General features: G+C 34.6%; 1 protein-coding gene across 9 annotated transcripts in view; it reads right to left on the bottom strand.

Moving 5' to 3' along the window:
* Positions 1–1,142: 1,142 nt before the first annotated feature.
* Positions 1,143–26,797, bottom strand: part of PPM1A (protein phosphatase, Mg2+/Mn2+ dependent 1A) — a 47,307-nt gene continuing 21,652 nt past the window's right edge. For 3 of the 9 annotated variants that reach the window (XM_049897856.1, XM_049897849.1, XM_049897848.1), the window contains 4 exons: positions 16,818–17,671; positions 14,389–14,506; positions 10,090–10,198; positions 7,748–8,742 (listed from right to left, as the gene is read on the bottom strand). In XM_049897856.1, coding sequence (XP_049753813.1) covers positions 8,637–8,742; positions 10,090–10,198; positions 14,389–14,506; positions 16,818–17,651 — 1,167 coding nt within the window. In that variant the 5' untranslated portion in view covers positions 17,652–17,671 and the 3' untranslated portion in view covers positions 7,748–8,636. The other 6 variants (XM_049897857.1, XM_049897855.1, XM_049897854.1 and 3 more) reach the window with 4 other exon arrangements.

Genomic DNA, 26,797 nt, shown 5'->3' with positions numbered 1-26,797 from the left:
GATGGAAAGTTTGGTCAGAGCTATTAAGTGGTTAGGAAGGAAAAAGAGAAGAGTACCCCAACATTAGTTTTTCAGTAGTTGATTAACAGAACCAAAAAATAAAAAAACCTAAAAAAGACTATTTTTACTAAAACTAGCTTTAAATTTCAAAAACATGACTACAAAAGCAAACTATCTAAACTTCTGACAAGTGAAGAGGTATGTACCGTTTACACATAAGCCAAATAAATCCTTACTGAGACTTGCTGCCTTTGGCTAGGATGCCTTGTTATTGTTATTTTCATTACACATTTTACAACAAGCAAAATGAGCTCTCGCAGCTCTTAGGATTTCACTTACATCACCAGTTCAAGTGTTCTAAAATCCCTCTGTTTGATTCAATTAAGACTATACCCCAAACTCATTGCCACAGAGTTTATTCCAACTCAAAAGTGACCCTATTGGACAGAATAGAACTACCCCGTAGGGTTTCCAAAGCTGTGCTCTTTAAGGAAGAAGACTAACACATCTTTCTCCCGTGGAGTGGCTGGTGAGTTCTAACCACTGACTTTTTGATTACATAGCTGCCGCACGCTTAACCACTGTGCCACCAGGGCTCTTTCAATTAAGACTAGACACACTCAAACCCATGAAATAAGCAACACTTTCAGACACTAATGAATACAAGTAGATGTAATACAATCAATTATCAAAATTAGCAGAGGAAATAAGCACCTCCCATCCGCATCCTAAATATAATTTAAGTGTCTACTAGAAGCAGGCACTATACCAGGGTACTAGGTCCTTTCCCAGACCACTCCCAATTCCCAATCTCAACTTATCAAAGGAGTAAGAACTACATCTATAAGAAGACAGACATCTAGAAATGTTCTTATCAAAGAACAACAACTTCTAGCTTCTTGATTTCTGGAACGTTTTAATGACAATAAATACCAACTCAAACTTACTGGCTTTCAGTAATCTTTCTAAATTCAGGAAGGGACAAGTCTAGTTCAAGTTGTATCAGATTTAGCAAACTAACCAAGTTCAGTTGAAAAATGAATTCTGTTAAGGTCTCCCAATAACTAATTTCAAAACTTCCAGGTTTCTTGGCAGAACAAAAATGCTGCTTGCAATATTAAACAATCATAAATACACACACATTATGCAATTGCCTGTTTATTTAGTGGCACCGTTTTTCATTTTTGCAAACTAGAAGTACTTTCTACTTTTCATCTCACATACAATCAGCAACCATTCACAGGCTCAATGCAATTTCTTCATCGGACTTGAAAACAAAAAGTACATTCTTAAAGTTAGAACTAAATTCACATATTTTCTTTGGACCAGGAAATGGTACATAATACAAAATATACATTTATGGAACTTCTTTGAACAGTTTAGATCACATAAACTGCAAACAGTGGGTGAGTTACTATGGAAAACTTTGTTACACAGTGTGTTTAAGAAAAATATTTCTGCCGTTGTATTAGTCTTACATTTATAAATTTAAAAAATGAATCTATATATAATGCAATATGCTTTTAACACGTACATGTCTCTCCATTCATAACATTCATACAAATTGAGTGAAATAAATCATTTCAAGAGTGAAACCAACCAAAATTGGGGCATATCACTACATTTTCCTGCAGTTAGGCTTGAATTAGTCAAGGGCTAACCAGGTAAACCACGGTTCCCACAAATGGGAATTAAACAACCTGTAACTGAACAACCAATTTTGGCAACAAATGTTTAACAGTTTAATCAATTTTTCATTGCAGGTATATTTTAGTAGAAATCTCACAAACCCTGAACATTGGTGGCTGTCCATAGGAGATCTACTTTAATATTCTGTATTAGTACTTAAATTCCTAATTCCTTACAATCTGAAATAAATTAAACATTTCATAAACTCTAATACCAGGAAGTTCAAAGTCATAAAACCTGAGTGAGATTTGACAGTTAAATGTATCATTTGTTAATACATTATATCTGCACGATAAGGGTCAGAAGCATTTCAAAAGTGTTAACTATTTCCCTGTTTTATCTTTTTCCTGTTGAATTTCAAAAGCTGCAAACCTTATTAAAGACAATATCCTCCAAAACCAGTCCTAATACTACATTTAAAAACCTTTAATCACTCTCCCTTTTTTCCAAACACCTTAAAAAAAGAAAAAAAAAAAAAAGACATTTTAACATCAGGTTCTAGCCCAGGCCTCGACCCACCTCCCATCTTTTAAAAACTGAAACAATTGCTTAAAATAGACTAGTTGTTTTTATGTCCTTGAAATACTTTTTATGGACTTTGCAGGAAAAAACTGTAATACCCTATTATGCTAAAGTGTGAAATCATTAGGGGATCCCTGAATCATTGCAACACTGAAAACTTGGGGGGGGGGGTTATGTACATTATGTGCATTTTCCTGGGTGAGGGAGACCATAGGATTCATCAGTCTCAAAGGGCCTCAGATCCCAAAAGGTTAAGAACCATTGCTATAATGAATTTGTGCTAGTCACTGTACCTAATTAGGACATTAATTTTGTTTTGCAGTTACCCAATCTCTTACGTAAATCTAATTTACTTCAGACAGTACAACATAAATACAAATGTTACAAAAGAGTTCTTTACTGGATCAGGAGGACTATGTAAAAAGAAAGGAAAAACTCTAAACAACTTTTCTATAACATTTGATTTAATGAGAAAGCCATTAGTAGAAAACTGGGTTTTCAGGCAATGAAAAGAACTTGAAGGGTTGGACTTTGTGGTGAAGAAAATGCATTTACTTTTCTCAGTTGCTTCTATGTTGAAGAAGCAGTAACTTTTCTCATTGTATCCCTTGCTGGAAAAATCCAATTATTTCAAGCAGTAAAGGTTGGTTCTTGCTGGTTATGTCCTTCACAGCTGGATTCATGGAAGACATTCCTATGGCTTCTGAGAAAATTAAGAGTAATCATCCCTTTCCCTCCTCACTGACATCTTCCCATCCCTCTATTCCCCAATTCCCTTACTTTGAGCATTAATTGATGAGGCAATGCATTAAGCTCTACCTCAAGAAAACTGAACTGGCCTGTTTTAGTTTGGAAGAAAGAGAAAGAAGGAAGGAGGAGAAGAAAGAGACAAACAGATACAACCAAGAAGGAAGGAGAGGAAATGGAGGTAAAATGTCATGGGGGAGAAAAAATCTGCCACTGTGTTGTTTTATCAACTTAAACAACCTTTCCCCTCCATCTAATAAAGTATACGTTGTCAACAACAACTTTAACACCATCTGAGTTTTTCTAACTAGCACACCTGCCTACTGGTATTGTAAATAGGAAAGCAGTGAAAGCAGAGGCCGCTAGCTTAATATACAAAGCAGGTAAAAGGGAAAAACTCTGCTGAGGTGAACAAAAGTGAATGAAAAAGTTCACTGGGCAGTGAAGTGGAAGCAAATGCCTCTCATTCCTGTAACTGCATTTTGATGATAAGCAGTAACTAACACTTTACTGAGTCTTATTATTTTGGCCAACAATACAGTATTACACATTTAGAAAATGTATTCTTAAATATTTCAAGCATATTCTGAAGTAATTACATAATTCAAAACAATCCAAAACACATGGCACGTTGACAGAAATAAGATAAAATTAAGATTCTAAAAATTTAAACAATAAAGAAGCCTTCTCAATGCCTATAAGAAAAATTAATTAGAAGACTAAAAAAACTCAATTAAAAAGTGGTCATCTCACCAGCAGGATCTGCAAGCAAAAGTATATGAAACTCTTTTAAGGTCCCTTCAAAGAAAAACCTCAAGTGAGGAACATTTATAAAGTCTTTTCTAGTAACAAATTCTAAATATAATACTGTACAAACAGGAATCAAAACAGTAACAGCTTAAGCCTCTCATTCAAACTTTATGAACCAAAAGTATACACCATGAAACTCAAAATTAAAAAACCACAAAATAGAAAACACGTATCCAATTTCATCAGTTTTCTTCATAAACCAAATGGAATTCCCAGATGAAATCTGTCCACTGACGATAGGCAGTGAAATTATTTTTTTAAAATACTAAAGCATATAGTAATTATTTGGCTAAAATTGGGTATCAACAGTGAATGTGTTTTCAATAAAAGAGCAGAGTTTTACTTAAACAACCTTAACTATATTCATATTTAAATGCTTTAAACTGAAACCCCACCTGTATGTATTTCCAGGGTTGGAAAATTCTAAGAAATCCATTATCTATTTCTCTGAATTGCTGCTGTCAGCAGGAATTGTAAAGGCCATTTGTTATAGGCAGTTGAGCATACTGAATGGGTTTTAAGCCTCATCAGTCCAATTTTATTCCTAATGCTGAGTAAAATTTTCTCTTGAATGAAATTTTTAACTTTTAGGAGAAGAAAATAAACAAAGAGAGTTCAGGTGAATCAAGGAAGTACAAATGAACTCTTTGAGGCCAGGCCCCTACCTTGTCCAGGAAAATACCTGGCATATAGTAGGAGGGCAATAACTACTTTTTTTTGGACAAGTGATCCAGTTATAATATTAACATACACTAGGTTATAAATTATATTCAAATGTAAACTCCTTGAGGGCAAGAACCTATTCATCTCTTTACAATCCCAAAGTAATTAGACTAGAGTTTTGCATATAGCAATACATTGTGGAAGAGCTAAGTTATTTGCTGGACTAATAATACACGGCCAAAGAGATGATGTCTAAAAGTACTGTTCTAATTCAGATTAATTATATAACTGATTTATTCTTTAATTCAAATTTGTTTATGTTATGAAGTTAGAAAAAAAATAAGTGGCTGGTGCAGTACTGACTGCACAGTACTCTAGAACCAAGCTAATGTACTATATAGCTCAAAATATGTTTGAAACCGGTTTAATGCAGTATAGAAAAAAATACCACTTTGATTTTTAAAAGTTAATATGTTGAGAACTGCTTCTGTTGTTTGTAAGAGTATATTCCCCAAGAGAGTGGGTATTAAGACATCTTATTTTGCTAAAACAATAAGAGATAGATCAGTGAACATGAATCTGCTATTAAAAACTAAATTTCCTTTTAAAAGCAGCAAATTAGAGTCATCCTATTAAAATATTTAAATCAAAGTATTTTTGAATACTATATTATCATCACACATTAACTTTTTCCTTCCAAAGAAAATAACATAGAACACATCAAAAATTTTGAGGCATTGCCCTGAGATGCTAATTAGCACAAAAAGGACAGAGTGGGGTCAAGAATTTAAGTGGTACAAAAACGAAGTGCACAACAGAGGTACGAAAGTGCCTTTTAAAAGTGGGGGTAGTTCCCCACCACCACCACTACCTCCAGGATCAGGAACACACATAGTCTGCTGTCAGAATGTATACTTCCTGTATCTATTATAATGAATCCTATCTAGTATGGCAGTGCTGACTCGTGGAAAAGATTCAGTCTTCTTAGATCACATTTTAATTTTCTCTCACTTCCAAGCCTAATTTCAGTACTGGTAATTTTAAAGAGAGGAATATTTTAATCTCCTTTTTCTTATTTACTAAAGATTTCCAAATTAAAAAAGGGCTCTAAATATGTTATAGTTTGAAACATAGCTTTCCATCACATTATCTTGTGATTTAAGATTCTGCATCTCAAAAGATTCCACAGCCCCGTTCAAGGTTTTGAAATTTCCAGAACTAAAAACTTAAGTCTACTTAAAAAACAAAGAAACTGTTTTGTTGTAATAGGAAATTTAATTTTCAGTACTATCTATACTAGAAGCACTGTTACTCATTAAATGCACATTTAGATGCCTGCAAAGCCCTAACTTAGAACATTATCATACTTTGCACTCTCCCACAGATTTAGTCACTAAGCATTTATTTGTAAGTACGGAATTAGTTCTTTAATTCCAACTGTTACGAATTTCTAAATATAAATAGTACTTCAATATTTTTTCAGTCATGCTGGATTAAAATATAAATTAAATACAATTAAGTTACATTTAACCACCTCACAAATAAAAGGGATAATAAAAAGATTTTGCTGGTTTGTAACTACTTAAAACTGAGACATTTCACATTATTTTTCCCACTACTCCCTAAACTTTACATTAGTTTTAAGGCTATATATACAAATGTGTATATTTCCAAGTTAGGGAAAAAAACAAATATAACAAAATGGATTTTACTACCTTTTATACACAAAGTTTTACTTTTGTTTTCAATATCGTATTTTGATCTTACAATGTAATAGTTTTCTGGTGGGAAATCTGCCTACTGAACGATTAAATTACATAGTGATAAATACAATATTCAACCTAAAGAGACAAAAATACAGAAGGGCACAGAACAGTAGTCTTTTCAATGTGACAGATTTAAAAACTTACTTTCACATGCTTAATCTGAGGAATTTAAGCCTAAATTAAATTGTTATTTTTATATCTACAATTCCTTAAGCTTTGAAAGTTATTTTTAAAGGCCAACAGCTAAATATTATCAACATGCTATATTTCAAATCACAAATATATCTTAACCACTGTATTCTAAAGACATGGGCCAATTAAAAGTCACAGGCAAACACACACTCACAAACACACATAACCTACCATAGAGTGTTAGATTGTCAAGCTTTGACAATTATTTTAATAAAACAGTAGGCAAATTCAAGCTGATGCACACCTTCATGAAAAATAACACTCAGAAAAAACAACAGAGACTTAAATCTTATAGTTTTTTTCTAGGAAGGGAAACAGTTCTATCTATGCCATTAGTAACATTATTGTCCGTTTAATAAAGACTAACATCTTTCCCCATGAGAACTTCTTATTTACAATGGCATGGTGTTTTAAAAGGCCGGGATAAAAGAGGAATTACACATACATGATTAAATGTCTTGTTTGTTAAATCAAGCTTTATTGATAAAATGGAATTCAGAATATCTTACTAGGAACAGCAGCAGGGTCAGCCAATCATGATAGCAAAAATGTGGCAGTCTCCCACCAGATGTAGGAAGCTGCTGCTTATCCATTAGTAATTGAATGTAAGGACTTGTAAAAGAGGTGCAAAGAATCAAGGCATTCTAGCCCCAAGATTGATATTCTTAAGAATATACTGTATTACCTTCAATACTCACGGCAAACAAGGAGAGAACATCCTGAAGACAGTTAAATGAAGGGACTGGCTTTAACAACAATGCCAATCCCACCTTCAAGAACATTAAAATAGTTTTCAAAAACTCCCTGGATGTTCAGCTTTGTAAGATTTTGAAATTATTCTCCATAATTGCATGCACGTTTGGCCATCTAGCTGATGTGGCTGCTGCTCTCCCTGTTCCAACCTCAAAACACAACATGACTTGAAAGGGCTGTACGTCTGTTGCATCACACAACAAGCCAAACATTTCTTGTAACTTTCATAGTGATTTAAAGCAGTTCATAATTAAATATGAGCATTTTGTACAAGGACAATTACACTTTACAAAAAACAAAATCATACAACAAAAATTGCTGGAGTCTGATTTACAACATGAATTATGGTTTGAAATCACGTTTACATAAGTCTCAAATTTACAACAACAAGAAAAAAAATCTGTTCTGGGCTAGCTGTTGTTCTGCTGAAGGTCTCTGGTGTAATCACTCTCACCCATGTCATATCCCCTTCTTTAAAGTTGAGGATGGACGTTAAAAAGATTCAACAAAGTTGAGCTGTACTCTCCTTTGGAGGTGAAGGTAAACTCCATGGCTAGATGAGCAGTTTTACCACATATCATCAGTTGATGCAGAGTCCTTTATAAAAGGAAACAAAACAAGAAACTAAATTAAAGCTTGCAGGTGCCAAAACATTACTTTCTGGGTAATGCAGACAGATAAGGTTTTGCAAAGTTGGCCTTTACACTATGTCTTCTAAAGTATATGTGTATGTGTAAAATATCAGTGTTTAATTTGTTCAAAGAAATGTTAAACCTTTGATTTTAAAATATTTGAAATCTGGTTTCACCATGAGGTTGACAATTTTATTTCTAAACCAATAAAGCTACTAAAAAGTGTTTTGTTTTTTTCCTTTGATAAAACCCACTTATGTTTAGGACTCCACTTCTACTGCATAAGAAGAAATTATGACCTCGGCTAATATAAGGTTTCAAAATGTAATACATAAAATATTTGAGTTGTGCCCAAAAGATGTTAAGTTTCCACCTTTCTATAAAAATCATACTATAGCAGAATTGCAACAGGAAACTTGAATGGAGAATGTGGCATTTAATATCTATATAAACACAACTTTCCATTTTCATACTTAAATAGAGTATACATTTTAGGGTTCTTGGCAAACATAAAAACCATTTAGTGGAGACAAACATTCTAAAATTAAATGTTGCAGCTGCTTACAAAACTCTGAAAAATTCAAGATTCTAAGTAGAGATATTATTCCCAAGTTAAAAAAAAAAAAACAAAAAACACTTAGTGGAGGCAAACCTGAAGTTGATTGCTTGTAGAGGCTTATAAAATCCAGAATAATTCAAAAGGACTTTCTTCTTTTCTGAGAGAGGTGGACACTCACCATGATTATGTCCTCAATCACTAGGACTGTGGTACAGGCAGATATCAGGGCAATCAATCAGGGGTGTGTGTAAGAGAGTGGGTGCAGTGAACAGCTCTGCAAAAACAGGTATGAAGGATATGCATTTAGAGTGGAGGGGAAGGGTAAGCAGAGGGCACTGAAGTGCTACTTACAGTGTCATCATTTTTGTAAGGATTCAGTCTATTGTAAACGGCTTCAATTACATTCCGCCTAAATTGGAAAAAAAATACAGAAAATTAATCCTTCTTTGGAAAGCAAAACATTGCCTAATAACTCATAGCCAGGTGTTCATTAAAATGTCAGAGATAATCTATAGTTATAGGAATTATTTTAGTTCTATTTCTTGCTCTTAACAAGTGAGCTTCACTTTAAGATATCTGAGTTCCAAAGACAAAGCTGAGGTGAATGCACTCCCAAATGCGGCATTCCACCAATTCTGTTAACAGAAGATGGAAGTCATGGTTTAAAAATTAGTCTACACAATCTGCTTCTCTATGAGCTGGCTGAAGAGGTCATGAGTCAGCAACGACAACGCAGTTCTTACAAGTATTCTAGGAATATATACTAAAGAGTCACACTTTAGTTTTGAAGTAGAAGTAACTTCAACATATGTTATAGTAAATTGACTTAGATGTATTTTGTATTTAAGTTTCTGTTTTTCTTAATGCTTTAAAAAAAAAACTTTGTTAAAACTGAAATGCCAAATATGACATTTCCACGACAAGGCTAGGAATTAGTTTTTGAGCAGTATTTTGTTAAAAAAATCTGTGATGGTATTTATAAGTTATAGCCTCCCTACTTCCAAAATTGATTTAAAGCAATTTTAGACGGTCATTTCACAGAAGGTCATATTGGAAGGAAAAAAAGTTTCCAAAAAATAAAAGCTTCAAATAAGAACTTTTACAATGACCATTTAGTAAAACGATTATAAAGAACATGGCTATACTTGCAAAACACAGTTGAGAATCAAGAAAACTGTTGAATAATAAACCTTTATAGGTCAAATACAGCTACTTGAGGTAAAAAATGTTTTGAGGTGTAAATTATAAAACTGCTTCAATTCTCCACTTAAAGACATAAGCTTTAATATTTAACACAAATTAGTCCAGTTCTATCAGCTAAAATAGAAAGGGAAAAAGGCAAGAAATGCATCCTGTCTTCCTTGACTCCAAAAGCCAACCAACCAGCAATCAACAACCAAAGACACTGAAAAAAATCAGAGATGTAGAAAGATGGCCCAGATAGAGGATAATGACTCTTAAAATTTTATAGTGCTATGCAGTTTAAAAAGCGGTTTCACGGTTTCATTTATGCTACATGAGGAAATCGATGTTATCCAAGCCTCCACTGAAGACAAGTCTTTAGTGTAATTATTTACCATTACATTCTGATATCTATTCTAAACAAGTAAAGTCACTGATACTGGAAAACACTGAACCACAGGTTACATAAAATATTTTAAAAACATAGATAATTGCATCACTTTACAAATTAGATCAACATGCACCTAATATTTTCATAGACTGAAAGCATTAGAGTGTGCTGAATATAACTTACTTGCTTGCCAGTTCACCCCCTGGTGGGAGGCTGGGGATGTTCTCACTCGCTAATGTGCGCATCACATGGACTAAGTCAGGGACGCCTTCCCCCTGCTTCTTTATGATTTCTGGGAATCAGAAGTACTTTTTTTGTAAGTGCTATCCAAATTTAATTTAAAAAACTGAAACAAAGATAACTTAGTTTTTTTAAAAGATGGCATTTACATCTGAGATTTTCTAAACCAGTGTCATTAAAAAAAAAAGTTGACCTTTTAAAGTTTATGACAAAGCGGTGTACAAAATAACACAAAAGATGAAATACTTTCCAGATAACTTTAAAGAATGAAATTAATCAAGATACAAATGTGAAAAGAAAAATATTTCATGTTAAATCGATGTATTACATAATCAGGGATATGTGTACACAAATGAGAATATCCTTCTTAAGATGCCAAGAAGTTACTTCTGAGGAGATCAACTCCTCTCTTTAGACTGGAAACATGTTTCCTGAACTTTGTCCTGTAAAATACACGGCACAAGTTGTTTTTGTTTTTTTTTAAACAATTTCAAGATTTGAAAAAAATTACCTTTAAGTATAGGGAGATTTATTGACTACTACTCCAAAACATTTTTATATATGTATTTATATTTGCAAAATGACAGTTAAGTAGCACGCACAGATAAGGTTATGTACTTGAACATCACTCTCAACTTAATCTCTGTCTAAAGTATCTTTTAATGATAAGTAACTATACAATACCACTTTCTCAGTTGATTATTTGAACAAAGCCTTGAATGAAAACAGTATAAATTTCATGACATTTTTTAAAAGAAAAAGATCCGACAAACCATGCAACTGCATTTTAAAATAATTAATTCCAAACATCCAGTTATTAAGTGGGTACAGTGATACGATCTGCAATGTTGTCGTGCAGATGTGTATTGTTACTCATACCACAGAATACCAAAAATGATGTACAAGGAACATAACAAAGGATTCTAAACTCCTCCACTTTAAGTACAAAAGTCTTCATTTGGAGTTTTTGCACACTTATTCTAAGTGCAAGATCATACCAAAGGTATTTCTAACTTACAATTTCAAGCTTTGTTCAGTTTTTTTGTTTTTCAATGTTTACAAAAAAATTTTCTTTTAGTCATCACTGGGTCAAGAAAATTATCATTCTAGTTCTCAATTTGTAAATATCTTTGAAAATAACAATGTATATAAAGATCTTTCATTTTCTGATCAAGCCTCAAAATATTAATTCACCATTAAAGGTACATTTTAAAAGACAGACATTGCTACCCGTATTTCTTTAAACGGCTCAAACTGTCCTTCTAGAGTTAAGGCCAAATTTTACCATCTATTATTTTTTGTCTTTTTTTAAAACCACTCTTAAATCTGAACAAAAAGCAAGGATCTCAGATTTGGTTTGCCAAGTTCCTTTATTGTATAATCTTTAACATCTAGTATATTTATTCTACAGGATTCTAATGCTGAAAATTTGCTTTACAAAAATAAAGGGATTTGATGTTTACCTAAACTGCACAATTTCACAATCTAAAGCTGTAACACACTTGACATACAGTCTCTGCTAAGCCAATACAATTATTTGGATAGATAACTAGATACAATAGAAATGAACACTGATGATAAATGCAATCAATGTGGTTTTAGGTCTAAAAAATATTACCTTGAGTCGCCTATATTTGATGTATCTTACATCTCTTTTGTTAAAAAATATAAATTAGGATATTTTAACTGTGAAGAAAATTACAGGAAAATAAACAAGTTTTTTTAAAAAAAATAATGTAAGGCTTTATAAATCGTTAATATCCCTATTCCACACGGGGCAGTCCATTTAAACTACCTGACCATTTACACTACACCAGCCTTGCTTCTTTCTGCTTTTTTAAAAAAGAAAATGAATTTTAAGAAATATTTCTTTAACTGCTCTTACACTGTAAATTTTAACTAGAACTGTAAAAAAGACTGAATAATTTTATTAAATGATATATATGCATAGAAGATCCACATTTCACATACATATACAAACATCTTCTGCTCCTCCCCCGGTCCCCTCCCCCAAATCTGAGGGATTCTATCAGTTATCTCCAAATTAGCAATTTTAAAGCTGGGGCAATCAGTAGCAAATATTTAAAATAATCACTGTGCAAATATAACCTTAAATTGGCTAACAAAGACCACACGCTTAATAGAGATATGGTTTAAATTATAAGTTAATCTTTTCACGCTCCCAGAAAGGCAAGTATTCAGTAAGAGCACAGATGATATAGGAGGAAAGGAGAGCTAAAAAGCCTTTGTCCTTTTCTATGTTGTGGACAGAGAAGCAAAAAATGTTCAAAGCAAACAAAATGACGTTTAGCAGGTCACAACAATCTAGTGAAGGCATGTATTTTAAAAACAGAAAAGAAAGAAAATGGTATTTGGTGCCTGCTTTGGAAGTTAAATGCAGTATTTTAAGACATAACTTTTACATTGCAAACAGTTACATTCTTTCTGTATTCTTTAATAGCAGCAGTTTTTATTAATATTTATTTTCTAGTTGCAGTTTCATCCAATCTGCCTCAGTAAAGAATACCACAGATTTATCACACATAATAATTTCCAATTGAATGGTACAAGTATAATAACATTTCAATATATAAAAAATATCGAGTATTAACAAACTTTGCTCAGGTAGCAACTCTCTTGTTAATAAGCAATATAAAACCTAATTGTAACAAAATTGTGTCTAAAGTAAATATTTCATAATTCCATCAAAAAATTACTTTAAAAGACTGTGCTCCATAAGTAGCATGATTCCCTTCTAAAATTTCATTCCATTTCATAGTAAATGACACTAAACTACGCATTTCTGTTTCTTTAAATCAGTAAGAAAACATCTACACTCCTCCCCGAGTTAAAGTGCTAATACATTAAATACCGACTTATTCCTATACATATTATTCTTACGGTTTCTTATTTTTCTACTAACGAGCAGTTTGAACTGATGTGATATGATATTGTAACATTCTAAATATTGATATTTTACTGTATTTTGTATAAATAACTCATATTAAAATGATTCATTTAAAATATAAAATTTCCAAGATCCTTGGTAATATTAAGAAAACAAATTCATTGACTAATTTAATGTCCAACAAATGAAATACTAAACAGTACATACATATACTAGATCTAACACTATATCAAGGTGGAAGAGGACAATAAAAACAAAATAGCAGCCCTAGACAATGATTCTAATATCAGACTGGTTATGACTGATATCAAACAGTTAAAGGGAAGAAAACAAAAATTAAAGTGCACATTAATTTTTATAATGTAGGCACAGATGGATGTAATAGTGTGGTAGGTCAAGGCTTACATGCTATCAGAGAGTCTTTAATGTGAGAATTAATGGCATTAGAAGCCCGAAATGCATTTTAATACTATCATACTCAAGTTTTTCTGTTTTTAAAGGAACTGCATAATCTATATGCTATTGCATATTTGCAATAAACTGGCATTCATTGGGGAGTTTAACTTTTATACTAAATAGTAGCTGCATCACGGATAATTTAAATTTTTTTCAAAGATTTAAAGGCACTACATGAGAGTTAAAAACATCTAATTGTCTCAAAGTAATTTTCAAAATTATGACAAATACACTAGAATTCCCAACTTATTTCTTGATCTTAGTTAACATTTACATTTCTGCCAGGTAGAGACCTAGTATGTTTTTTATTCAGGCCTATCTCATTTACATAAAAGAAATTAGGTTTAGACAAGCCTTGAAACAATTTTAGAAAAAAAATTTAAAAAGCTGTGGCATAGGAAAGTTGCTAATAAACAGGCTATGACCTGAGAGTTACCAAAAATAAAAAATTAAAAAAACCCTCACACTAGTAAATTCATGTACACAGCTTTTCACAGAAAGATGGTATTCAAATTATCACCATCACAAATAATTTCTGAATTTTTAATTAAATAACCACAAATTAGATTGTCCTGGCATAAAATTACTCAAGCCAGTGAAGTCAGTAAGCATTTTCAAAGCACACAAACGTTTTAGTCTTTTTAAAGAAAAGTGTCCTGGACAAGCTGTACAGCGTCACATTAGCAGTTTCTAATATAACTGTGACAGGACAACCGACATCTACCTTAACTGCTAAAGAAATGTCCTTTCCCGTGTCTGTACACTAAACACTAGATGTCAAAGGCATGTAAAGATCTAAAAGCTAAAATGTTAAAATCTGATTGTGTTGAAGGCTTTTCTCTAATATAAAGTTACTTATTTTTTGTTAAAAGATCCACCTTCTACTCTGCATTCCAGGTACTTGTCCAACTCTGCCTCCTTCTTCACTGCTTCTGGTGATACTTTGGGTGCATTTGGAAAACAGATCAATATCACACTCATGTTGTCTCGACTTCCCTGGAAAGAAAAAAGTTTGAGAAAATATTTCCGCTTTCTTTTTGCCCTTCCATACATCCTCTTCAAAGCCTAAAGAATCTTTACAGCACGCCAGTAATAACTACACTTGTTCTAGTGAGATTATATATTAATTTTAAGGAGAAAAAAACACATGTATGTGTTTGGGTACCCTCCCCAACATATGGTACATATAGTATATAGTATAACCAACATTCTAAAAGACACGAGAGAAACATTACAGGTTAAATCCCACTGCAATAATCATTTTTCAAAAATTCTATAAAACAAAACATTTCTAAGCATTTACTGGTGGCCTACTTAACCTGAAGCAATACCTAACACACACACTCACTCAGTGCAATAACACTTCCAAGCATACTCCTAACAACAGGATCTGACCTGTAGTTACATGCATATTTGAAAAATTTACATTAAAAAATAATAATAAGCAATGTAAGGCTAATTCATTCACTTCATAAGAAGTAGAGATATAGAATCAGAAATTAAACGATGTATGTAAACTGGCTTAACTTTTAGAAAACAAATTCATTTTTTAAAGATATGTAAGTACTTAAAATGCTGCAATTAAAATGCCTGAATCCTGCTGGCTTCCCCACAGCCTCCTTCCAATTAGTAACTGAAGATAACATTTACATTTTAAGTATTTAATTTTGTTATATAGAAAAACTGACCTTACACTATTAGCTGCAACAACAAACCATACAAAGAAAAAAAAAATCTTTAGATGAACTGTATAAAATGGGGTAAGTGACAAGGTACTGAATAATTTTTAAAATACAGCAGAGCACAAATGAGACAATGTAGAGCCCGAGCCATAATTTACTCATACATGAATCTGACAATTCTCTCAAGAAAACAGTTTTTAACCTAGCTAAGAAGTATTTAATTCTCAAGAGCTACAGAATAAATCCATGGTCACTACTTTCATGCATATCAAGGACAAAGAACGTATGTACCATAAAATCATTTTTTAGTTCTTCCAAAACTCAGAAACTGGTATCAATGTGCACTATGAACTTTTTACTCTATTTTTTTTTTTTAAAACATATGGTTGGTTGGATGTTATACAAACCTGGTTTCTAAGTACAATCAGATTTTAATTAAGATTTTAAGTAGAGGTGGCAGTGTGCATATAAAACTAAAGAATATTATGTTGGATTTTTGTATGCTAAAAGAAAATCAAATATATAGCCTCAGAAGAGTTTTATAAAAATCAACATTTGTTCTAAAAAAAAAAAAACAAAGAATTAGTTAATGAGCATTATTAACAGAACAGAATATAGTAGAAAGGACACTAGATTCTAGTCTTAGTGCTGCTATTAAAGAAGTAAATTGTGTAACCCTGGAGAAATTGTTTCACTTCTCTAGGAAAGGGAACAGCTTGTATCAAATATTATTGGCTAAAGTAAGCACTTTACATATATACATACTAGTTCATTAATTTAATTCCTCAATGTCCTACGAGTTACATACTATTATCTCCATTTTTACAGCTGACAAAATTAAAGCTGAGCAATTTGTTCAAGACTGTAGAGCACGAATGTAATAAAGTTAAGTCTTGCTCCAGGTTGGCCTGACTCCACAGAGAATTCTCTGGCTTCAGCTTCTTCATCTGTAAAATAAAGGAGCTGAGATAGCTCATCTACATAAGTGACTGCATTTGATTGTCTTAACAACCCCATGAGGTAGAGTAATGTATCAGTCTTACCCTTTTACAATTAAAGAAAGTCATTTTCCAAATAGTTTAAGTAGCTTACCTGAAGTCACATAGTCTCAAACCAAGTTCTTCTGACTCTACAATCCAAGGCTATTTCTAGCACATCACACAGGATGATTCCTAAAGTCCCTTGGTTAGTAACATGGATTCATTAGACTACATTCTCAAAGTATTGCCACAAATGTACTGCGAAATCACACTGTAAAAATATTAAAATTCTAAAATGCTTTTCATTTATAGACACTGAGGCCTAGCCCTCCCCACCACTTGCCTTTCTTTTAAAACATGCACTGTAATGGAATCACCTTATCTCTGATCATTTCCACATGATTAAAAAGCTCAAATAGTCCCAGTTATTAATAGACTAAACATTCAGATTGTAACTCTTGCATAGATGGTAACTGAGTAATTTACTTCTAAAAACTGTTCCTACGATGTATTTTCATAGTTGGTGAAGATTATTCTACATTGTGTCAAAAACTTATTTCTAAGAACTAAAGGTTTTAAGATTAAATACCAGAGTAGCAATTAAAATGACAAATAGTTTAATCTTTTTTTAAAAAGTCTAGCTACCTTATACAAACAGGTGTCGACTACTTCATTGCAAACTTTCTCAAGGTCATCAGTGACTTCAAGCCTGGATCTTACAAAATCACAGAGCTCTTCATTTCCCATAACATCCCAGATACCATCACATGCAAGGATAATGAACTGGTCATCTTCTTCAGATCTTTCAATATCATAGACTTCAGGCTCTGGTGAGACAAGCTGCTCTGTAGGACCTTTTCCATGGACACATTTGTAATCAAAGTCACCAAGGGCTCTTGATACAGCCAGAGAGCCATTCACACGCTGAATCATCACAGAACCCCCTGCATTCTGAATGCGTTCTTTTTCCAGCGGATTACTTGGTTTGTGATCTTGTGTGAAGAAGTGAACTTTCCTGTTCCTACAAAGTAAACCTCTTGAGTCTCCACAGTTAATGAAATAAGTATGGTGGGGAGAAATTAAGACACCCACGGCTGTTGACCCACTTCTATCTGCACCATGTTTCTTCTCTGACATAACTCTCATGTGTTCATCAATCTCCAGAAAACCTGTTCTGATTCCATTCTTTACATTTTCCACAGAAGGTGCTCCTGCAGACCCTTTAAAATCTTGGTTATTGGTGATGTGATCTAACAAATGCTCACAGCAGTATTTGGCAACCTGAGAACCAGCATGCCCATCATACACAGCAAAGAATGACCAGGTTTCAAGTCCACTTGGCAAACCGATCACAGCTGTATGTGCATCCTCCATTTCAACACGCCAGCCTTGCATGCTGCTTAGTCCATATCGCAGCCCATTACCCTGCCCCTGGGCATTATGTTTTTCCATCTTTGGCTTGTCTAAAAATGCTCCCATTATGTCTTGATATTCTAGGTCTGCAAAGGAAGAGGAACAAGAAAGTTAGGAACTCTTTTATAAACAAAACACACATCCAACAACTTTTTTTCAGAGTGAAGGAGATAAATGGGAAGTTTTAAATAAGAATTCACAACTCTTGTGATAAGCAGATACTCGCTGCGTTGCCAACTTGAAATCTAGAGATTACAAGGAAAAACTGGGGAAAAGGCTGGTCAGACAGAGCTCAGAACTGGCAACAGGCACATAAGGATGAAAGCTGACCGGCCAGCCACTGTCCTTAAGGTACAACTTGAGGTGGAAAGGAGACCTGGCAATAGCCACCAGCTTACATGAACCAGGCCAAGCTTTTAAGGATGTACCAAACATGTGCAACCTCTTAGGGAATCTCAAAACTAAGTTGTGTGTATAAGTCAATCAAGAAGAAGCCTACTAATTTAAACATCTTAGTCAAGCATTCAGAATTTTCTATGTGATTCCAAACTATCTAGTTTTACTCTCCCACACACACTCTCTGCAATAGTCAAAATGATCTACTCATGATGCTCCATATTTGCATACCCTTTAATCCTGTGCTTGTGTCAGTTCCCTTAGCTGGAATCCCTAGTGCTCTACTTATAGAAAAGAAGTATATCCATCCTTTAAAATCTAGCTCAAATTTTATCTTTTCTATGAGATTTTTCAGTTTTTCATAAAGCCAGTAAGTTATTAAGTACTATAAATGATCCAACCTCAATTTTTAAGTTGCATGAAATTATACATGTGTATCACAAAGCTTATATACAAATAAAATTAATCTATTGGTAGTTTATTAATATAATGGCAACAATGTGTACCAGTACTAGTCCACTCTATAATCATAAGGTATAAATGGTGAAGGAGATCAGTGGGTCTAGTGACAGCCTTGCTGACAAGCCTGAAAGCTCAACTAATCTAATCCTTTCCAGTACTCAAAGTTAAAACCCCTGGTCTGGAATGGTCCTCACAATGCAAGAAGACAGTTGGTCAGGATTTAGATCAGCCCTTACTTGAGTAATAGTCTGGGAATGTAGTGACTTGGGGTTCTCTACAAAGTCACCAAATGAGCTGCAATTCAACTCAAAGCAATCAGAAAGAAAGAGTGATGAACAGGGCTTAAACGGAGATGAAGAGCAATCAGGTAGTAAGGGTAGAGGTGGGGGAAAATACCTAGGCAAATAATCAGGATGCAGTTCTGAGACCATAGGATTGTGACACAGTGATGCTACGCTCAGAGAGGAAGCTGGGAGAGAAAGAGCAAGGAAAAAACCCTTTAGGAGGGAAATAAAAACATTTGGTTTCCTAGCAATCTTTTTCTTCTTTTTCCAGCTAGAGCCAAATTGATCCACGGGCAAAGAAGACTGGCTGACTGGTGTGATAAAACAATCTCTTGCTTGCTCCCCTGCCCCCTATGACAATTCCACTAATGGAAGGTAAACAATGAAAACTAGACATCATTCACCCCTTATGGTGGTATTAATCAAATTATTTTCCTGACAGCAGGCTGAGACACATTATGGATGAGCTTTGATTGGAGAGAGGATAACATAATGACGACACCTTATTCACAGACAATATTTAAAAAGAATTCTAAATCACTCTGCTAACTGCTTTACAAGTATTAACTCATTTATCTCCTCAACAACCCTCTAAGGTGGGTGATAATATCTCCAATTTATACATGAATAATTTACACTTAAACAACTTGGCTAATGTCACTCGACTATTAAGTTTAGGAGAATCAGTATTCTAATTCAAGTCTACATGACTGCAAAGCACCCTTAACCACTAAAGCAATGTGTCTCAATCATGGCTGTACAACAGAATTATTTATGGGGCTTTTGAAAAATAAATACTTACAAATCAGAATTCCCACAGTAGGGCTGAAATCTAGGCATCTGTGTATTTAAAAAGCTTCAAGTGTGACTGTATGGTACAGCAGGGCTGCAACCTACTGGGAAGATGAGATGGAATGCCTGGGTAGAAGATGGGGAAAGGAGTCAGGCCAGATGAGGGGTGAACGGAAAGAATCATTCAAAACATGGTCAGTCAAGACCACTACCCTAGTATATAAGTAACAAGGAGAAGTCTTACAAGAGAGAAGGCTCCACTATCCTGAAGAAGGATAAAAATGAATGAAACTCAAATCTGGCTCTACTATTTGACTACTTAACCTTTCTGATTCTCTCTCTTCATATGTATAATGAAGATAGTACTCATCTTACAGGGTTCTTGTGAGAATTAAGTAAAATATTTATATGCACTTAGTATAGTAACTATTATAAAACTATTATTTTTGTCATGCCAGAGGGAGGAATCAGTCACAACAACGTTTTTCTTGCCACCAGCTTTGACTATGCTCATATTAAAATGTTCTGCACTATATATCTTTTTTTTTAATTTTTATTGAGCTTCAAGTGAACATTTACAAATATGTCAGTCTGTCACATATAAGTTTATATACACCTTACTCCATACTCCCACTTGCTCTCCCCCTAATGAGTCAGTCCTTCCAGTCTCTCCTTTTGTGACAATTTTGCCAGCTTCCAACCCTCTCTACCCTCCCATCCCCCCTCCAGACAGGAGATGCCAACACAGTCTCAAGTGTCTACCTGATACAAGTAGCTCACTCTTCAGCATCTCTCTCCTACCCACTGTCCAGTCCCTTCCATGTCTGATGAGTTGTCTTCGGGAATGGTTCCTGTCCTGGGCCAACAGAAGGTTTGGGGACCATGACCGCCGGGATTCCTCTAGTCTCAGTCAGACCATTAAGTATGGTCTTTTTGTGAGAATTTGGGGTCTGCATCCCACTGATCTCCTGCTCCCTCAGGGGTTCTCTGTTGTGCTCCCTGTCAGGGCAGTCATTGGTTGTGGCCGGGCACCAACTTGTTCTTCTGGTCTCAGGATGGTGTAAGTCTCTGGTTCATGGGGCCCTTTCTGTCTCTTGGGCTCATAGTTATCGTGTGACCTTGGTGTTCTTCATTCTCCTTTGATCCAGGTGGGCTGAGACCAATTGATGCATCTTAGATGGCCGCTTGTTAGCATTTAATACCCCAGATGCCACATTTCTAAGTGGGATGCAGAATGTTTTCATAATAGAATTATTTTGCCAATTGACTTAGAAGTCCCCTTAAGCCATAGTCCCCAAACCCCTGCCCTTGCTCCGCTGACTTTTGAAGCATTCAGTTTATCCAGGAAACTTATTTGCTTTTGGTCCAGTCCAGTTGAGCTGACCTTCCATGTATTGAGTATTGTCCTTCCCTTCACCTAAAGTAGTTCTTATCTACTAACTAATCAGTAAAAAACCCTCTACCACCCTCCCCCGCCCCGTAACCACAAAAGTATGTGTTCTTCTCAGTTTATACTATTTCTCAAGATCTTATAATAGTGGTCTTATACAATATTTGTCCTTTTGCCTCTGACTCATTTCACTCAGCATAACGCCTTCCAGGTTCCTCCATGTTATGAAATGTTTCACAGATTCGTCACTGTTCTTTATCAATGCGTAGTATTCCATCGTGTGAATATACCACAATTTATTTATCCATTCATCCGTTGATGGACACCTTGGTTGCTTCCAGCTTTTTGCTATTGTAAACAGAGCTGCAATAAACGTGGGTGTGCATATATCTGTTTGTGTGAAGGCTCTTATTTCTCTAGGGTATATTCCGAGGAGTGGGATTTCTGAGTTGTATGGCAGTTCTATTTCTAACTGTTTAAGATAACGCCAGATAGATTTCCAAAGTGGTTGTACCATTTTACATTCCCACCAGCAGTGTATAAGAGTTCCAATCTCTCTGCAGCCTCTCTGATATTTATTATTTTGTGTTTTTTGGATTAATGCCAGCCTTGTTGGAGTGAGATGGAATCTCATCGTAGTTTTAATTTGCATTCCTCTAATGGCTAATGATCGAGAGCATTTTCTCATGTATCTGTTAGCTGCCTGAATATCTTCTTTACTGAAGTCTGCACTATATATCTTAAAATACACTTTTAACCTCTCTAGTAAATATCAAACCAAATCTGTTGCTAGTGAGTTGATTCTGACTTACAGCAACCCTACAGGACAGAGGAGAACTGCCCCCATTGGGTTTCTAGGGAGTGATTGGTAGATTCGAACTGACAACCTTTTGGTTATCAATGGCCGAGCACTTAACCACTACGCCAACAGGGGTCATCAAGGTAAATTTAAAACAAAATACCGTTTCACATCCATCTGGCAATACCAAGAGCAGGTACAAATGTGGGGAAATAGAAACTCCTCAATACTGCTAATGGAGTTATTAACTGGTACAAGTACTCTGAAGAGTTGCAGTTGGCAACAGCTAGTAAAGTTCAAGATGTACATAAGCAACTATTCAGCAATTCCACTTCTGATTATATATCTGAGAGCAATGTTTTACAAGCTGTTAGACATGGATGGTGAAATTAATTTAACTGGCTGTATGTGATCTGCCATCGAGTCCAACTCATAGTGACCCTACAGGACAGAGTAGAAACCTACAGGACAGAGTGGAAACCCTGGTGGCGCAGTGGTTAAGTGCTACGGCTGCTAACCAAAAGGTCGGCAGTTCGAATCCACCAAGCGCTCCTTGGAAACTCTACGGGGCAGTTCTACTCTGTCCTATATGGTCGCTATGAGTCGGAATCTACTCGACGGCAGTGGGTTTTTTGGGTTTTACGTGATCTGCATTTTAAGAAATGAAATACAGTCTATCTCATAAGGTAAAGGTAAGTAAACCTTGTTTCTTGAAGTTTTTTTTTCACATGTACATGTGTTTACTGAGTTGAGGCACATAATTCTTACAGTCAAAAAGCTTGAAACACATTGCCTTAAAGAAATTCTTCCATTTGCCCAAGATGCACAACCATTTTTTTAAAAGAGAACTGTAATAGCAAACAACTGGAAACAACCTAACTGCTCATTATTAACAGAAAAATGAACTATATCTACATAGATCAATGGCTATTTCTCAAAAACAAAAAGGCAATATGCTTAATAATCCAGCAAAATAATTCTATATATACATTTGGCAAAAGTATAAAAACGAGGTTGGGGAGAATACATGCCAACTTCAGAACAGTGGCTGTGAGTTCCATGAGGGCAAGGTCTTTTTGTTTTATTCCTAATGTCTCCCCAGCATTTAGAACAGTGCCTAACACATAGCAGAACCTCAATAATATGTGTTGAATTCTCTCTGGGGAGAAAAACAGAATGGCCTCAGGAAAGGGTCCAAAAAGGGGATTCAACTGTATCTATAACTGTGTTTCCCAGACGTGGAAGGAACAACAGGGACTTCCATGGACATCTGCTTTACCTCTTAGTTCTTCTTTGGCTTAACTAAGATATGTTGAAGTCCTTCAAATATTAACTTTTACTAAGAAATAAAAAGAAAACCTAATCAAGAACCAAAGAAAAGGAAACCAAGAATTAAAAAAGTATATAGGATTCTCTTAAAACTTAACTAGATTTACCTTTAAGTTAGACAAGTTAAGAGCCTGGTTTTCTCCCTGATTCTTCCTATAGCCTACCACCTCACCTCTGAACAACTAGTTAACAGGTGTTTACAGGCTTAACAATCACATCTAACATTTACAGAGGGGTTATTACCAGCCAAGCATTGTTCTAAACACTTATATATGTATAAACTCCTTTAATCTTTACACCATCCCTTTAAAAAAAAAAATTTTTTTTTTTTTTTTTTGCTGTGAAGTTCATTCTGAGTCCTGGTGATCCTATATGTTTCATAGGGTTTTCAATGGCTTCTTTCAAAAGTAGATCACCAGGCCTTTCTTCTGAGGTGCCTCTGGGTGGATTCGGACTGCTAGCTTTTTAGTTAGTAGCCAAGTGCTTAACCATTTGCACCATCCAGGGACTCCTCCATTTCTAAAAGGTAGGTACTATTATTATCCCTAACTTACTGATGAGCAAGCTGAGCCAAGTAAACTGCTCAAGGTCAACGGCAAGTTGCACTGTATCATCTCTAGGTCTCAATTCCCTTAGCTAGACTGGGGAGAGGAGGGAGGTATTACACTTAAGACACTTGACACCTACTAATCTCTAGTACCCCCAATTTCCTCATCTGTATAACGGGCATATTAATACCTCTGAATGTTACTGCAAGGTTTAAATGAAATAATATCTACAAAACAACCTGGCACAAATGAGACACTCAGCAAATGGAAACTATTGCAATGACTACTACATTGCTCCATACAGAGCCACATCTAGACTCTGCCTCACTTGACAAAGACCATACTCTCCCTTTTATAGAAAAGCCCAGTGCATTTTTTTCCAGGTATGTATATGAAACAATCAAATAAATAAGTAGGGTTTATTTTATAATAACAAAATCAAGACTTTAAAAAAATATATATTAGAGATGTAAAAATAGCAACTCAAGTCAACCATCTGATAAAATTGTAAGTCCAGCTCAATGCAACTATAAAAACATAAAAAAAAAAAAAAAAAAGTCAAGGGAAAATTAGTGATTTTGTGGTTGGACTTTTGCATACTGAAAACAGGCAATTCAAAAATCTTACCTTCTTGGGTTCTGAGTGATTTGAAGAGTCCTGATAAAGCAGCCAACTATAGCTACATAAATACAGCAGATGGTTATGTAAATACAGTATTTACCAGAAGTATTTACTTATTACAAATACTATGTTTATATAGTCATTTTCCATAGGTGGACTACTAAAGAATATTTTATTTAGTCAAATTATTAAATGGGCATATATCTATAAATAGTGAACATTATGAATGTTTAAGTTGGTTTCCGAGAGAAATATTAGCTCTTGACTAGAGTCGTGGTGAAGTTTTATATATACTCTGAGCACATGCTGGGTCTCATCATAGCACTAGCATAGTCAGTTATTCTAAACTCTTCAAAACAAAGTGCTGTCACAACCATATGACTGGTTCATCTTTGATATAATCAGAAAACTTGGCAAGCATTTTATTATGTCTTTTAAAACCAAACTAATCCCTAAATTAAAAAAATTCTAAGGCTTGGTCAGGAAGTCATTCATGTTAAAGTTTAGCTATTGCCTTTTATGAAGCAATGCTGATATAATCATTGCAAAGAGTCTTAAAACTGGTCACCTGGTTTAGTCCATTCACAATTATTCCAAATAAAAAAGTTCCAAAGATTGTACTGTTAAGATCCTAAGCAATTTATTAGCCAAAAGTAACAAGAATTACTCAACTCACAATTTAGACAGTCCTTTGATAAAAAAAAAAAATTGAATAAAACCTACAAGGTATTTTTCTATCTACCTACTGGATACATGGTCTAATACAGAACTCCCTCCCAGTTCCACAAGTAGCAGATGAAACAGACACATGTAAACAATATTGAGAAAATTACATTCTCTTAGCAAATGATAACAGAATTATTCTTAGAGCAAGACCTACTTTTCAGAGGAACTCTACTCTGATCAGACAATTAAGGTAGGGGGTAAGGCTTGAAAAATATACTCAAATAACAAAGTATTATCACTAAACAGGTATCCCAAAAGGGGTAAATGCTAGAAATTAAAGGCCCCTTTTTTGTTTTGTTTGATGAGCATAAAGATAGGTTCGGTTATCAAATTTGGGAGGAGAATCTGGAGGAGGCCTGCATAAGAGAAACAAGAAATGTACAGGTTTAAGGAAAATCCAAAGGGAAAAAACTATATAGCAAGAGAAGACTAGATGCTATTGGGGGAAGGAAGAAAAAAGTAACTCTGGCTAGCAACATAGGTAGCAGTATGTAACATGGCAACATTCAAGATATTTACAATGGGATGTGGTATATGTAAACTCACTACTGCTACCAAATCTTCAGTATATTCTACATTGCTCACTAATGCTTACATACAGAATGACTTTGTTTTCAAGGATGAGGCTAAACAGTCAGCTGTCCTTTGGAATGCACATTTTATTGAATTATAGAATATTTTTTAAGCAACATACTACACAGCTGGGGTTTAGTGAAGAAACATACCACTTGTGGCCATCTCCCTGTAAAGGATCATTTAGGATACACAAACTACTTTTAACTCCCCAAATTATATTTTTATAATGCAAGGCAGCCATCTCAAGGTTACCTATGCTAATGAGAAACAAGCACAGGAATGCAACTTTCTATTAAAAAAAAAAAAAAAGGCTAATCTTTGGGTAAGTTTTCTCCCATTTGGAGTCTGAAATTCTCATTGATTATTGATTACTGCTTTAAAAAATGATTATATATATTTATAGTTAAATTTCATTTTGACAACCTGTGTAGTTAATTAGAGCCAAATGCAGAAATGATCTGTCTAAACCTATTTTACAAATGAGATGAACTAGGGAAAAAGAATGATTTGCCCAAGGTCACAAAGCTAGTTCAGCAGTAAAGCTGAGAACAGGACCTAGATTTCTGTACTTGCAATCCAATTCTCCTACATATGCTATACTGTATACTTAAAATAAAAAATTGGAAATCTAAAATCTTAGGCTTTTAAGTACAAGACGCAGGCAAAGATGTAGAGAAGGCTGTCACAGCACAAAGCTAAACCTTCCTGCAGTGCCCTTTCTCCCTCAGCCTACAAGGCTCCCCTACTCGACACAGCTCTCTAAACTGCCAAAGAGAAATGACAAGGAAGGAATAAAGGGAGAGACGGAAGGAAAGGAAAGGAGTGGAGGAATGGAGGGAGGGAAAGGCAGCCAAAAAATCTAATCTTTCTGTTTGGCACTGAAAGAATAGAACTGCAAACTTAACTATGATTTCTGCCAAAGCCAATCTCAGGTACTCAGGCTAAATAAAATATTAAAATGAGCACAGAAAAACAAAAGGATCTTAAAAAAAAAAAAAATCCAGAAGTTAAAAAAGCAGGACTCACTTATTCATTAGCTCCAAACTAGAAACTACCCAAATGTCCATCAACATTACAATGGACAATCTACAACCACATACTAAAATGTGGCTGAATGTCATAAACAGTGTTGAGCAAAAGAAACCAGGCACGAAAACATACTATATGATTCCATATAAAAACAGGCAAAATTAATCTTTTGTTTATTAAAAGGCAGGATAGTGGTAGGGGATGGGAGAAGGGAAGGAAGAGTAGTAACTAGAAGTGAGCATGTGGAGAGGGTTTCTGAG

The sequence above is a fragment of the Elephas maximus genome, chromosome 10 (genome assembly GCF_024166365.1).
Source record: "Elephas maximus indicus isolate mEleMax1 chromosome 10, mEleMax1 primary haplotype, whole genome shotgun sequence".
NCBI lineage: Eukaryota > Metazoa > Chordata > Mammalia > Proboscidea > Elephantidae > Elephas > Elephas maximus.
This window is presented reverse-complemented; position numbering and strand designations above follow the sequence as displayed.